Source organism: Aquarana catesbeiana, linkage group LG05, assembly GCF_042186555.1.
Source record: "Aquarana catesbeiana isolate 2022-GZ linkage group LG05, ASM4218655v1, whole genome shotgun sequence".
Lineage (NCBI taxonomy): Eukaryota > Metazoa > Chordata > Amphibia > Anura > Ranidae > Aquarana > Aquarana catesbeiana.
Genome location: NC_133328.1, coordinates 480,872,308 through 480,888,256, shown reverse-complemented (window position 1 = coordinate 480,888,256; position 15,949 = coordinate 480,872,308). Strand labels below are relative to the sequence as shown.

The following is a 15,949-nucleotide window of genomic DNA, read 5'->3' as shown; positions in this document are numbered from 1 at the left end:
AGTTGTTCTGGGCCCCCCTGTTTAGCTGATGAGGTCTGGGCCCAGTACAACAGGACCAGTACTGCCTTATCAGCGGCCCTGTCTAGCATGCAAAATCATTATATCAATTGTCCGGTAACAAAAATCCCTCTTCCAATAATCTTCTATGCGATACTTTCACACACTTTTTTCACATGCTCACCAGAAATATAGACCCTTACGTATTAATGTGTAAATAACCATTCAGTGTTGCTCACTCTTCCACCATTCCACTCCTTGTAATTCTTCTCATCCAATTTCCCAAATAGAGGTACAAAAACAAATAAAACCATCATAGTGCAGTAATATCAAAACTAGATATCTTCCCAAAAAACCCTTGGGGTTGTGCTCTCATAAACATAAAGTGGTCAAGCATCAATCATCACATTGTGCTTCTATTCCTCTACCCACCACTAGGTGTCACCCACATATACTGCAGTCTCATCCGAGATCGATGACCTCACTGGGTCTAATGCAGCATGAAAAAATTCCTCCTTGATCTTCCCCAGTATCTCCTCAGAGCTGCTAGTTGACCTCTCAAGAAAGGAACTTAGATAGTGTAATATTTTTTATTGATATATATGCTTACATATATAAAGGTGTTCACCACACACATCTAGTACTATCAAAGATTGCCACACTGTAACTTCCGGTCTCGATGACGTTTTTCAAGTTCCGGCTTGATGACATCACTTCGTGAACGTATATAGTTGATTGGACTTTCTCAATAGGGCTTCTTCGAGGAGTGGAATGGTGGAAGAGTGAGCGACACCTGATGGTTATTTACACACGCTTGATTTGACAATAGTGTATAAGGGTCTATATTTCTGGTGAGTATTTGATAAATTTGTGTGGAAGTATCACATAGAAGATTATTGAAGGAGGGATATTTGCTCATGGACAACTGATATATTGAGTTTGCACACTAGAATTCTTAGCCCAGGAAATATAAAATGTGGATTTGAGATCATTTTGGGGTAAAAGTGATTCCAGCTGCTAATAAAATGTGTTTTTTAATTTTTGGGAAGAATTAGAGAATATCCCAAGCGCTGTTTTGCATAGATTTGTATTGGGAATAAAAAGAAGCCCCGGATTTTCACACCACCTCAAATTTATGATCAATGTACTGTATTCCCAGTGCAGCAATAAAGTTTTCAAACTGGATCTACTGTATCTGTAATATATCTGTAATTGCCAACCTTCACCCCACCTTCTCTATGCTGTATGAGTGAAAAGATGGCATACCATCTTGGGGGAAAAACTGAGTGCATGTAGATAGACTCTAGGAGAGTCTGCTTCAATTATTAAGTACTAATGAGTTGATTTTAAGCTAAATAGCTCGTATTTGAAAGTGGTTTCTCTGAGTATTGGCAAAAGAAAGGGTTGCTTTAATAATGATAGATACAGTGCCTTGCAAAACTATTCCCCCCTTGGCTTTTTACATATTTTGTTACATTACAGCCTTTAGTTCAGTGTTTTTTTAATCTGAATTATATGTGATGGATCAGAACACAATAGTCTATGTTGGTGAAGTAAAAATGATGTGAAGTGAAGTTGGTGAAGTGAAATGATGTCCACCTGCGTGCAATCTAAGTGTCACATGATCTTTTATTACATATACACACCTTTTTGAAAGGCCCCAGAGGCTGCAACACCTAAGCAAGAGGCACCATTTACCAAACACTGCCATGAAGACCAAGGAACTCTCCAATAGGGATGAGCCAAACACCCCCCTGTTCGGTTCGCACCAGAACATGCGAACAGGAAAAAAGTTCGTTCGAACATGCGAACACCGTTAAAGTCTATGGGACACGAACATGAATAATCAAAAGTGCTAATTTTAAAGGCTAATATGCAAGTTATTGTCATAAAAAGTGTTTGGGGACCTGGGTCCTGCCCCAGGGGACATGGATCAATGCAAAAAAAAGTTTTAAAAACGGCCGTTTTTTCAGGAGCAGTGATTTTAATAATGCTTAAAGTCAAACAATAAAAGTGTAATATCCCTTTAAATTTCGTACCTGGGGGGTGTCTATAGTATGCCTGTAAAGGGGCGCATGTTTCCTGTGTTTAGAACAGTCTGACAGCAAAATGACATTTTGAAGGAAAAAACTCATTTAAAACTACCCGCGGCTATTGCATTGCCGACAATACACATAGAAGTTCATTGATAAAAACGGCATGGGAATTCCCCAAAGGGGAACCCCGAACCAAAATTAAAAAAAAAAAAATGACGTGGGAGTCCCCCTAAATTCCATACCAGGCCCTTCAGGTCTGGTATGGATTTTAAGGGGAACCCCGCGCCAAAAAAAAAAAAAAAAAAACGGCGTGGGGTCCCCCCAAAAATCCATACCAGACCCTTATCGGAGCACGCAACCTGGCAGGCCGCAGGAAAAGAGGGGGGGACGAGAGTGCGCCCCCCCCCTCCTGAACCGTACCAGGCCACATGCCCTCAACATTGGGAGGGTGCTTTGGGGTAGCCCCCCAAAACACCTTGTCCCCATATTGATGAGGACAAGGGCCTCATCCCCACAACCCTGGCCGGTGGTTGTGGGGGTCTGCGGGCGGGGGGCTTATCGGAATCTGGAAGCCCCCTTTAACAAGGGGACCCCCAGATCCCGGCCCCCCCCCGTGTGAAATGGTAAGAGGGTACAAAAGTACCCCTACCATTTCACTAAAAAACTGTCAAAAATGTTAAAAATGACAAGAGACAGTTTTTGACAATTCCTTTATTTAAATACTTCTTCTTTCTTCTATCTTCCTTCATCTTCTGGTTCTTCTGGTTCTTCTGGCTCTTCTGGTTCTTCCTCCGGCGTTCTCGTCCAGCATCTCCTCCGCGGCGTCTTCTATCTTCTTCTCCTCGGGCCGCTCCGCACCCATGGCATGGGGGGAGGCTCCCGCTCTTCTCTTCTTCTTCATCTTCTTCTCTTCTTCTCTTCTTTATTTTCTTCTCCGGGCCGCTCCGCATCCATGCTGGCATGGAGGGAGGCTCCCGCTGTGTGACGGCGCTCCTCGTCTGACAGTTCTTAAATAACGGGGGGCGGGGCCACCCGGCGACCCCGCCCCCTCTGACGCACGGGACATGACGGGACTTCCCTGTGGCATTCCCCATGACGTCACAGGGAAGTCCCGTCAAGTCACCGTGCGTCAGAGGGGGGCGGGGTCACCGGGTGGCCCCGTCCCCCGTTATTTAAGAACTGTCAGACGAGGACCGCCGTCACACAGCGGGAGCCTCCCGCCATGCTAGCATGTGTGAGGAGCGGCCCGGAGAAGAAAATGAAGAAGAGAAGAAAAGAAGAAGAGAAGAAGATGAAGAAGAAGAGAAGAGCGGGAGCCTCCCCCCATGCCATGGGTGCGGAGCGGCCCGAGGAGAAGAAGATAGAAGACGCCGCGGAGGAGATGCTGGACGAGAACGCCGGAGGAAGAACCAGAAGAGCCAGAAGAACCAGAAGAACCAGAAGATGAAGGAAGATAGAAGAAAGAAGAAGTATTTAAATAAAGGAATTGTCAAAAACTGTCTCTTGTCATTTTTAACATTTTTGACAGTTTTTTAGTGAAATGGTAGGGGTACTTTTGTACCCCCTTACCATTTCACACGGGGGGGGCCGGGATCTGGGGGTCCCCTTGTTAAAGGGGGCTTCCAGATTCCGATAAGCCCCCCGCCCGCAGGCCCCCACAACCACCAGCCAGGGTTGTGGGGATGAGGCCCTTGTCCTCATCAACATGGGGACAAGGTGTTTTGGGGGGCTACCCCAAAGCACCCTCCCAATGTTGAGGGCATGTGGCCTGGTACGGTTCAGGAGGGGGGGGCCGCACTCTCGTCCCCCCCTCTTTTCCTGCGGCCTGCCAGGTTGCGTGCTCGGATAAGGGTCTGGTATGGATTTTTTTTTCCTTCAAAATGTCATTTTGCTGTCAGACTGTTCTAAACACAGGAAACATGCGCCCCTTTACAGGTATACTATAGACACCCCTAGGTACGAAATTTAAAGGGATATTACACTTTTATTGTTTGACTTTAAGCATTATTAAAATCACTGCTCCTGAAAAAACGGCCGTTTTTAAAACTTTTTTTTGCATTGATCCATGTCCCCTGGGGCAGGACTCGGGTCCCCAAACACTTTTTATGACAATAACTTGCATATTAGCCTTTAAAATTAGCACTTTTGATTTCTCCCATAGACTTTTAAAGGGTGTTCCGCGGCATTCGAATTTGCCGCGAACACCCCAAATTGTTCGCTGTTCGGCGAACTTGCGAACAGCCAATGTTCGAGTCGAACGTGAGTTTGACTCGAACTCGAAGCTCATCCCTACTCTCCAAACAAGTAAGGGGCAATGTTGTTGAGAATTACAAGTCAGGGTTAGGTTATAAAAAAATATCCAAATCTTTGATGATCCCTAGGAGCACCATCAAATCTATCATAACTAAATGGAAAGAACATGGCACAACAGCAAACCTGCCAAGAGACGGCCGCAAACCAAAACTCATGGACCAGGCAAGGAGGGCATTAATCAGAGAGACAGCACGGAGAACTGAGGTAACCCTGGAGGAGCTGCAGAGTTCCACAGCAGAGACTGGAGTATCTGTACATAGGACGACAATAAGCCCTCTCCATAGAGTTGGGCTTTATGGCAGAGTGGCCAGAAGAAAGCCATTACTTTCAGCAAAAAACAAAATGGCACGTTTTGAGTTTGCGAAAAGGCATGTGGGAGACTCCCAAAAAGTATGGAGGAAGGTGCTTTGGTCTGATGAGACTAAAATTTAACTTTTTGGTCATCAAAGAAAACGCTATGTTTGGCGCAAACCCAACACATCATATCACCCAAAGAACACCACTCCCACAGTGAAACATGGTGATGGCAGCATCATGCTGTGGGGATGTTTTTCAGCAGTCGCAACTGGGAAACTGGTCTGAGTTGAGGGAAAGATGGATGGTACTAAATACAAGGATATTCTTGAGCAAAACCTGTACCACTCTTTGAGTGATTTGAGGCTAGGACAGAGGTTCACCTGCCAGCAGGACAATAACCCCAAACACACTGCTAAAGCAACACTTGAGTGGTTTAAGGTGAAACATGTATGTGTTGGAATGGCCTAGTCAAAGCCCAGACCTCAATCCAATAGAAAATCTGTGGTCAGACTTAAAGATTGCTGTTCACCAGCTCAAACCATCCAACTTGAAGGAGCTGGAGCAGTTTTGCAAGAAGGAATGGGCAGAAATCCCAGTGGTAAGATGTGGCAAGCTCATAGAGACTTATCCAAAGGGACTTGGAGCTGTGATAGCTGCAAAAGGTGGCTCTACAAAGTATTGACTTTAGGGGGGTGAATAGTTAAGCACATTGATTTTTTCTGTTATTTTTTTTTCCAATAGATTTTTATTGGTATTTCAGTAAATAACAACCAAATAAAAAGGCAGACATAAGATAAACATACAGTGGGGATGGAAAGTATTCAGACCCCCTTAATTTTTTCACTCTTTGTTATATTGCAGCCATTTGTTAAAATCATTTAAGTTCATTTTTTTTGCCTCATTAATGTACACACAGCACCCCATATTGACAGAAAAACACAGAATTGTTGACATTTTTGCAGATTTATTAAAAAAGAAAAACTGAAATATCACATGGTACTAAGTATTCAGACCCTTTGCTGTGACATTCATATATTTAACTCAGGTGCTGTCCATTTCTTCTGATCATCCTTGAGATGGTTCTACACCTTCATCTGAGTCCAGCTGTCTTTGATTATACTGATTGGACTTGATTAGGAAAGCCACACACCTGTCTATATAAGACCTTACAACTCACAGTGCATGTCAGAGCAAATGAGAATCATGAGGTCAAAGGAACTGCCTGAAGAGCTCAGAGACAGAATTGTGGCAAGGCACAGATCTGGCCAAGGTTACAAAAAAAATTTCTGCTGCACTTAAGGTTCCTAAGAGCACAGTGGCCTCCATAATCCTTAAATGGAAGACATTTGAGAGGACCAGAACCCTTCCTAGAGCTGGCCGTCTGGCCAAACTGAGCTATCGGGGGAGAAGAGCTTTGATGAGAGAGGTAAAGAAGAACCCAAAGATCAATGTGGCTGAGCTCCAGAGATGCCGTCGGGAGATGGGAGAAATTGTAGAAAGTCAACCATCACTGCAGCACTCCACCAGTTGGGGCTTTATGGCAGAGTGGCCCGACGGAAGCCTCTTCTCAGTGCAAAACGCATGAAAGCCCGCATGAAGTTTGCTAAAAAAACACCTGAAGGACTCCAAGATGGTGAGAAATAAGATTCTCTGGTCTGATGAGACCAAGATAGAACTTTTTGGCCTTAAGTCTAAGCGGCATGTGTGGAGAAAACCAGGCACTGCTCATCACCTGTCCAATACAGTCCCAACAGTGAAGCATGGTGGTGGCAGCATCATGCTGTGGGGGTGTTTTTCAGCTGCATGGACAGGTCGACTTGTTGCAATCGAGGGAAAGATGAATGTGGCCAAGTACAGGGATATCGTGAACAAAAACCTTTTCCAGAGTGCTCAGGACCTCAGACTGGGCCAAAAGTTTTCCTTCCAACAAGACAATGACCCTAAGCACACAGCTAAAATAAGGAAGGAGTGGCTTCACAACAACTCCGTGACTGTTCTTGAATGGCCCAGCCAGAGCCCTGACTTAAACCCAATTGAGCATCTCTGGAGAGACCTAAAAATGGTTGTCCACCAACGTTTACCATCCAACCTGACAGAACTGGAGAGGATCTGCAAAGAGGAATGGCAGAGGATCCCCAAATCCAGGTGTGAAAAACTTGTTGTATCTTTCCCAAAAAGACTCATGGCTGTATTAGTTCAAAAGGGTGCTTCTACTAAATACTGAGCAAAGGGTCTGAATACTTAGGACCATGTGATATTTCAGTTTTTTCTTTTTTATTAAATCTGCAAAAATGTCAACAATTCTCAATGATTTTAGCAAATGGCTGCAATATAACAAAGAGTGAAAAATTTAAGGGGGTCTGAATACTTTCCGTCACCACTGTATCTGTTGTATATCAGTTACACAGTGACATAAACAAGACACGATATAGGTGGTATATTCCCAACAGTGCAGGGAAACATTGCATCTAACGTATATGTCCAGTCTGTAAATTACTTGTTTTGAGTATGTTTCCACCTTCCATCTCGGAAGATGGAAGAGCTGGCCAGTAGTAGCTGAGTTGGCCCTGCTCCCCTTGGACACCCCTTTGGGAGCAATCTGTATCCGAGAAGGAGCGCAGCCACCCCATCGTGAATTATGAGTTGGTTATATACACTTAAGGAGAAGGTATCAAATCAGTGTTTGTGTACCAGGAGATCCAAGGCAACCAGTGGTTACGGGAGATGTGAAGACGTCCTAAGGAAGACACCATCATCCGCTCATATGTGTAATGTGGGTGAGTTAGGTCTACTTCAGCTATTGTGGGAGGAATATTGTTTTTCCATTTTCTGGTAATTGTTAATCTCGCTGCTAGAAGTAAGTGAACGATTGCGCGTTGCAAGGTGGGGGAAAATCAGTCTATCCCTAGAGATAGGATTGCCAAGGCCGGGTTCGGTAGTACCTGTTGTTGAGCAATGTCTGAGATGATGTCAAAGACTTTCCTCCAGTAAAGGGGAGTTTAGGGCAGTTCCATAAAACATTTATGAGGTCACCTCGTGTGCTGCAATGTTTTTCTGTTATTGTGTCCTATTTGTTGTTTGCTTCACAATAATAAAAAAAATCTTCAAAGTTGTGGACATGTTCTGTAAATTAAATGATGCAAATCCTCAAACAATCCATGTTAATTTCGGGTTATGAGGCAACAAAACATGAAAAATGCCAAGGGGGGGGGGGGTGAATACTTTTGCAAGGCACTGTACAACATCCATCACTGTCCTACTGTGGCTAAATGGGTAGAAAATTCTAAGGATGATCATGATAATATTAATAGTGAATAAGGTTTGATCATATGAATTTATGATGATGATGATGATGATGTAATGTCCGTGCTGATGATGATCAAGTATGTTGGAGTAGTACTGTCTCAAGCTAATCACCTTTATTAATCTAAAAACTGTGCCTGCGCTAAACCAAGGATCAGTAATAAAAAAAAATGGGCAAAAAGCAAATATAAACAATAAAAATGCAAATATTAAATATGACAATCATATGTGCTATCAATCGGTGATAGATAATCAAAGTGCAACATGCATAAAATATAAAATCCAAGTGCTCATAAAAGTATCAAAAGGTGTGTTCACTTCTCCAATAAAGTGATACGCAAAGTTCATAAACTTCATAAATAACAAATGCAAGATTCATAAATGACAAAACTCAAAGTGCATAGATATAATGTCCATCATCAGTGATATCCATCGTGCTCATCCAAAACCATGTGTACAGGGATATAAAGCATGCTTCAGTGCTCTCCAGTGACCCCCAACAGCATATGCGCTCACCTCTGAGCGTGTGACACAGTAGCTAAACTATGTCTAAACACGCATGGGAGCCACTCCTCAGCTCTAAAAGGTATGCAGACGCTGATCTCCAACATCACCGGGGCTCAACAGAAGGACGCCCAGCGAGGTCTGAAAATGGAACAAGCCCAGCAGGGCTGATGTGCAGCAGAGAGGTCCTTAGGTTCTGAGTGATGTGGCTGCAGAAGAAAACATGAGTTGGAGCATCCCCTGGAAGGTGGTGGAAACCGTTTCCACCACCTTCCAGGGGATGCTCCAACTCATGTTTTCTTCTGCAGCCACATCACTCAGAACCTAAGGACCTCTCTGCTGCACATCAGCCCTGCTGGGCTTGTTCCATTTTCAGACCTCGCTGGGCGTCCTTCTGTTGAGCCCCGGTGATGTTGGAGATCAGCGTCTGCATACCTTTTAGAGCTGAGGAGTGGCTCCCATGCGTGTTTAGACATAGTTTAGCTACTGTGTCACACGCTCAGAGGTGAGCGCATATGCTGTTGGGGGTCACTGGAGAGCACTGAAGCATGCTTTATATCCCTGTACACATGGTTTTGGATGAGCACGATGGATATCACTGATGATGGACATTATATCTATGCACTTTGAGTTTTGTCATTTATGAATCTTGCATTTGTTATTTATGAACTTTATGAACTTTGCGTATCACTTTATTGGAGAAGTGAACACACCTTTTGATACTTTTATGAGCACTTGGATTTTATATTTTATGCATGTTGCACTTTGATTATCTATCACCGATTGATAGCACATGTGATTGTCATATTTATTATTTGCATTTTTAATGTTTATATTTGCTTTTTGCACAATTTTTTTTATTACTGATCCTTGGTTTAGCGCAGGCACAGTTTTTAGATTAATTTTGTCACTTACACGGATATGAAACGTGGTTAGTGTTTGCAGCTTGTCTTCATTAGGAAATTCACTCTAGAGGCATTAACCCATTTGTGGCTCGCAAGACCTTTCTATACTTCAAGCTAATCACCTGCTATGGTATGGTAATGGTATGGACAAGAATGTCAAAAGGTTATCAACATGGAACAAAGCTGATACAGTTGAAATTTCCATAGTTAGCTACTTCCTTTTTTTTATGTTTAATCCTTCAATAGATCAACTACACAGGAGCCAGCATGAATCCAGCTAGATCATTTGGTCCAGCTGTAATTATGAACAAATGGGAACACCACTGGGTAAGGCAAACTAAATACACTATTTACAATAAAATTATTAAAAGTCTAATACAATATAGATGTAGACATTATATATTGCTACTAGAAATCCTTATTTGGGCTATATTGAGGGGTTTGTATTGCACTCTTTTTTTTTAACATTAACCACTTGCCTACTGGACACTTTTACCCTCTTCCTGCCCAGGCCAATTTTCAGCTTTCAGTGCTCTCACACTTTGAATGAAAATTGCGCACTCATGCAACACTGTACCCATATGAAATTTGTGTCCTTTTTTTCCACACAAAAAAAGCTTTCTTTTGGTGGTATTTAATCACTGCTGGGTTTTTTATTTTTTGTGCTATAAATTAAAAAAGACCAAAAATGTTGTTAAAAAAATGGAAAATGTATTATCAAATACCGTAATTTTCCTTTCCTGATGGACTCCATGACAGATTACGTGTGGGTTAACCGCGCCTCCTCTTCAGTGCTATAGGACCCCATTCCCATAAGTTTGAGCTCACCGCTTAGGGACTGTCGACTCAATAAACAAAATGAAAGGGCTTCACTGAGGAAGAGACAGACGCAACATATAGAACATAAAATCCGCCATGGAGATCGAGAGAAGAAAAAAAGCAGACCTTGCCAGCCGTGATGATCCACAAACATATCTCTTGCCGGACATCCATCCTTTGGCATACAAAAGGCAGCTTCCCTCCACCACTGGGGTATCCTGTTCCTAAAAAGCCACTTGCCCGCCCATGGCTGGGCCCTGGGCTGGGCCCTGGGCTTGCACCACATAGTTGGTATGCCAGTTTCCGAAACCATCCCGACTGGACGCCAAACGTGAGTATACGTGATATAGCTCCATGGAGGAGGACAAAAAAGGAATGTAGTCCCTAGCGGAGAGCTCAAACTTATGGGAATGGGGTCCAATAGCATTGGAGAGGAAACGGGGTTAACCCACACGTAGTCTGCCATGGAGTCTGTCAGGAAAACAAATTTTCTTTGTTTCTGTTATAAAATTTAGCAAATTAGTAAAGTTAGTGTATATTATATGGTCGTTGTGAAAGTTATAGAGTCTACAAGCTATGGTGCCAATCACTGAAAATTGATCACACCTGATGTACTGATGTACTGATGTACTGATGTACTGATCTCAGTATGGCGATACCACATGTGTGAGACTTTTTCACAGCCTCACCACATACAGAGGTCCAACATGCAGGTAGAACCATCAGGTGTTCTAGAGATATAACACATCTAATGTTATGATGACTTCTCCCCCTTTTGAAGGCCCTGGAGCACCAGGACAATGGAAATGCCCACAAAATGACCCATTTTTGGAAAGCAAACACCCCAACGTATATTCTACAAGGCATAATGAGTCTTTTGAACATGGCATTTTTTCCGCAAGTTTTTGGAAAATGTGGGAAAAAAATGAAAACCCATTTTCGTTATGCAAAGTTGTCAATTTACACAATATTTCTAGCACATAGCATGTACATAGCATAAATTGCACCCCAAAATACATTCTCCCACTCCTCCTGAATATGGTGATACCACATGTGTGAGACTTTTACACAGCCTGGCCACATACAGAGGCCCAATATTCAAGTAGCACCTTTAGGCATTCTAGGAGCATAAATTAATAAATTACACATCTAATGTCATGACGACCTATCACACTTGTGAAGGCCCTGGAGCCCCAGGACAATGGAAACTCCCACAAAATTACCCCATTTTGGAAAGAAAATACCCCAATGTATATTCTACGAGGCATAATGAGTCTTTTGAACATGTATTTTTTTCCACAAGTTTTTGGAAAATGTGGAAAGAAAATGAAAACGCATTTTTTTCACACAAAGTTGTCCATTTACACAATATTTCTAACACATAGCATGTACATAGCAAAAATTTCACCCCAGAATACATTCTGCTACTCCTCCTGAGTATGGTGATACCACATGTGTGAGACTTTTACACAGCCTGGCCACATACAGGGGCCCAATATTCAAGTAGCACCTTCAGGCATAAATGACATCATGTCATGATGACCTATCACACTTTTGAAGGCCCTTCATATTCTAACATATAGCATGTACATACCAAGAATTACACTCCACAATAAATTCTAAGGGTAAAAAAAAAATATTACCTGTGGTTTTATTAGTGCAGTTTTCCACAAAGGAGATCATTGGTCCAGGCAGCAGGCAGGGACGTGCTTAACGACAACAAAAGTAATTATCCAGGCAGCTGGCAGGATTATTGTGTATAGTCAGTACAGGGATATTGTAGCACAGCCAAAGCATTTGTCCAAAGGAATTGTCCAGGCAGAGACATGGTCAGCACAGCCACAATATTGGTCCCTTCATAAACATACTGCCTCTTGCTGCACTAAATATTTCCATAGTACAGGTAGCAGACAGAGGTGTGGTCAGTTGGTCAGCAGCAGGCTGAACAGCAGGCTGAGGGCATCAGTTAGGTAAGACCTGGGCACAGGTGTAGAGGCTTTTCCCACCCAAATCTCTTTGAAGCCTTCGGACTCCAGACCCTAATCTGTAAATGACAAGACTCAGAGAAAACAAAAAAAATTGATTTCTCCATCCGGAAAAACAATTCTGGAGCCCCTCACATATGTGTGACCCCTGTGTACTAAAGTAGCAGGGCAGCAGATCAGTCCATGCGGTAGGCAAAAGCATAGTCAAAAAACAGGCCAGGGTCAGTTCACCTTGAAGGCAGTGCCATGGTTATTTAAGGAAGCATGGAAAATGGTCAGCACAGATGAGGAAAATGGGGAAATAGTTAAAAATATGGGCTAATATTTTAGGGATATATGATGACATCGAAAGCATTCTCTAGCCCAGGTTGGGAGGAACACTGGGGACAATGGTAGCTGATATCTCTTCAAACTCCTCTGTTGCTGCATACACAGCATCTTTTTTAGCGTCTATGACCTGCTTCAGATGGTGGAATGCTATCTGGAAAGTGTCACTCATGAAGTCGGCTAACAGCATCAGAGCAAAGGTTTTCTGGGGGGAATTTTAGGAAGGGGTTGGGGCTTTCCGTGGATTTGGTGTAGGTGATATATGCATTGTAAATGGCCAAATGAAAAAGATAAACTGCAACTTTCTTATACCAGAAACGGACCTCCATGACCCCAAATAGGGCTGAAGCATTTGGTCATTGAAATTCACACCCCCAAAAATCCAAACTCGTTTCCATATACTACAAAAATCTTCACTCTACGACGTAAAGGGTGGAATAAAAGGGACAGTACTTTGAGGTGGGTAGAGGGTGGAGACAAGGGGTGAATCAGAAAGAGGGAGTTCCTGCATTTATTCTCTGAGAAAAAAATCCCTGTGTGCATGTATATGTGCATCTGTATGTATGTGTGTATTCAAGGTGCGTGAGTAAGTATGGGGTCCCAAATATGTTTTTATTTAATAGTGTTTAAACGCAAGTGCAACTCTCTTACTTTATTTAATTTAGGTTAGGACCAACTAAAATGGTAACTGCTTTATTTATATTTTAGGTCTATTGGGTTGGCCCAGTTGTTGGTGCTGTTTTTGCAGGATGCCTTTATGAATATGTTTTCTGTCCTGATGTTGAAATAAAGAGTCGGCTTAAAGAAGTCTTAAATAAAGCATCACAACAAAGCAAAGGAAAATACAGTGAAGTCGAAGAAAGCAAAAGCCAGATTGAATCAGATGATCTGTTGCTGAAACCAGGCATTGTACATGTCTTTGATGAGAAAAAAGGAAAAGATCCGTCTGGTGAAGTATTATCTCCTGTATGACTAGCACTGGCTTCTGCTACAAAAGAAATGCCACCCATATCACCATCGCCATTTCTTCCAATCAAAGAAACTGATATATTATGATAGCAGCTGTTTTGTAAAAAGTCACAAAAATCGAATTAGGTATATTACAAAATATAATTTCAACATACACAACAATGTAAATACACTATAAAAATATTTACACACATGATCTTCAATGAAAATCCATTTGGTGGATCTAAGGTAAATAAGAATGATCCTTAATTTAACAAGAAGTCAATACTGAGCCTAAAATCTGCCCGTTTAGCATCTAGATTGACAGTGCACATTAGTTTAAAACACCCACTGGCAAATTCAAACAAATGGTTTTTCCTCTGGCGCATAATTGGCTGTTGTGTTGTCAGCCCTGATTAAGACATGCCCCCATTTAATTTATCCAGAAGCATTGTAGCAGCAGATGAGCAAATTCAAAATTAAGCTTTAAAAATATGATATGTTTTAATCAAAAATATTATTATTTTCCTCTGTAAAATAAAATGTGTTTTTTAAAGATTTTTTTTTTTTTTTTTAAAAGATTGCTTGCTGGTATAAATTAAAAAAAAAGTCGTTTAGAGGTAAAGAAACAGGATCGAAAACAGCCAATGGCTTCAGGAAGAAAAGAAAATCTTTAAGCACCTTTCTGTCTTTTTCTGACCATGTATCTTTCCCTCTGTTTGAACTGTTCAATGGCTGTAGCAATTTATCAAGACGATGCAAAAGAGTCCAGATCACACTAAAAATAGAAGCCCGTTCTAGTTATCTAAAAACAGCAGCTAGAAACATGCATGAGATGACAGTCAAAAGATCTCTACAACAAAAGATAAAATATGTTTACGTAAGTTCATAATTATTTTAGCCAAATATTCATGCTTATGTACTGAGAAGAAATTGAGAGAAAACACTTTATGTAGAGTAGCTTAATAATTCTTACCTGTGTAATTTTTTTTTTTACCTTTTGTGGGACAACTAATGACCATCAGATACCAAAACAGTTTGTGATGTGGATGCTCTAAGTAGTAATAATGGCCCAGGAATAGCCATTTGAGGGCTGGTTCTTCTCCATGTTTTTATATAAAAGATGGGTGCCAGTCCCCTTATAGAACAAGCTTGAACAAATCATTTATTTGCAGAATGCAAAATATGGGAAGGAGTGTGAGGAGCAATCAGGAATTATCTAGATGTTTTTCATTAACTTAGAACTGCATCATGCTATCACCCAATCAAAAACTGCACTATGGCATTGAATTACTAAAACTGGAGAGTGCAAAATCTGGTGCAGCTCTGCATAGAAACCTATTCAAGTTCCTGGTCTTTTTTTGTCAAAGCTCAATTGAACAAACTGAAGTTAGAAGGTGATTGGTTACTATGCACATCTGCACCATATTTTGCACTCTCCAGCTTGAAGCTCGGTTTACACTGATGCGACATAGGATCTAACTTGTGAGACCCGTAGTCGGATGACATGTGAAATTCAATGTTTTTAGAAGAGGGCTGTCTTAACTGATACTACACCAGTCTGTCCTACTTTAGAAAAAGTTCCTGCACCACTTTGGTCCAACCTTGGTCCCACTTTGGTCCGACTTTGATACTACTTCAATGCCAAAGAGTGCAAAAAGTCACATCAAAGTCGTATCAAAGTCAGACTCCAAAGTTGCACTGAAAGTCACGTGACATTGGAGTCGGGCTAGTGTAAACCGAGCCTTAGTAAATCAACGCCTATATGTTGGGTTGTGAAATGAAGCTTTGCAAAACATTCTCTGAAGAATTTTAGAAAAACGTATCTAAGTATGCTTGGAAAATTTCTACTTATGTGCTGATCAATGAAACTAAAACTGTTTTATTGCTACTTAAAGTAAACCCAAGAACAAAAATTTAATATATAACAGCCTACCAGTCTTTAGCTGACTACATTAGTAAACTTCCATCTCTTGTTTTTACCTATAGGTAAACCTATAATAAGGCTTACCTATAGGTAGTGTAAATATCTCCTAAACATACTCCATGCTAGGAGATAATTACTGTAATTAATTACTGTACATGCAACCAGTGACATCACTGGCCCATGCGCTCTGAAGGAACGGCCACCCGTGCCCTTTCTTCACAGCCCTGTGCCTAGATGTTAACCCCTTCCCAGCCAGTGTCATTAGAACAGTGATAGTGTATATTATTAGTACTGATCATTGTATTAGTGTCACTGGAGATGTCAGTGCCAGTTAGCTCTCACAAAGTGTCAGATTGCACGCCACACTGTCACAGTCCCACTATAATTCACTGATCACCACCATTACTAATATAAAAAAATAAATAAATAAAAATTCCAGTATCTATACTATAGTTTGTAAATGCTATAATGTTCACGCAAACCAATCAATATACGGTTATTGTTATTTTTTTAATAAAGACATGTAGCAGAATACATTTTGGTCTAAATTTATGAAGAAATTGGATTTTTTTTTTAATTTTATTGGCT

The 15,949-nt window shown here is 41.6% G+C and overlaps 1 protein-coding gene across 1 annotated transcript in view; it reads left to right on the top strand.

The window, feature by feature from the left end:
• Positions 1-15,897, top strand: part of AQP4 (aquaporin 4) — a 62,528-nt gene extending 46,631 nt beyond the window's left edge. The window contains exons 4-5 of the mRNA XM_073631509.1: positions 9,602-9,682; positions 13,195-15,897. Of these exons, the coding sequence (XP_073487610.1) occupies positions 9,602-9,682; positions 13,195-13,458 (345 nt within the window). The 3' untranslated portion in view covers positions 13,459-15,897. The remainder of the gene's footprint in view (positions 1-9,601; positions 9,683-13,194) is intronic.
• Positions 15,898-15,949: the final 52 nt, after the last annotated feature.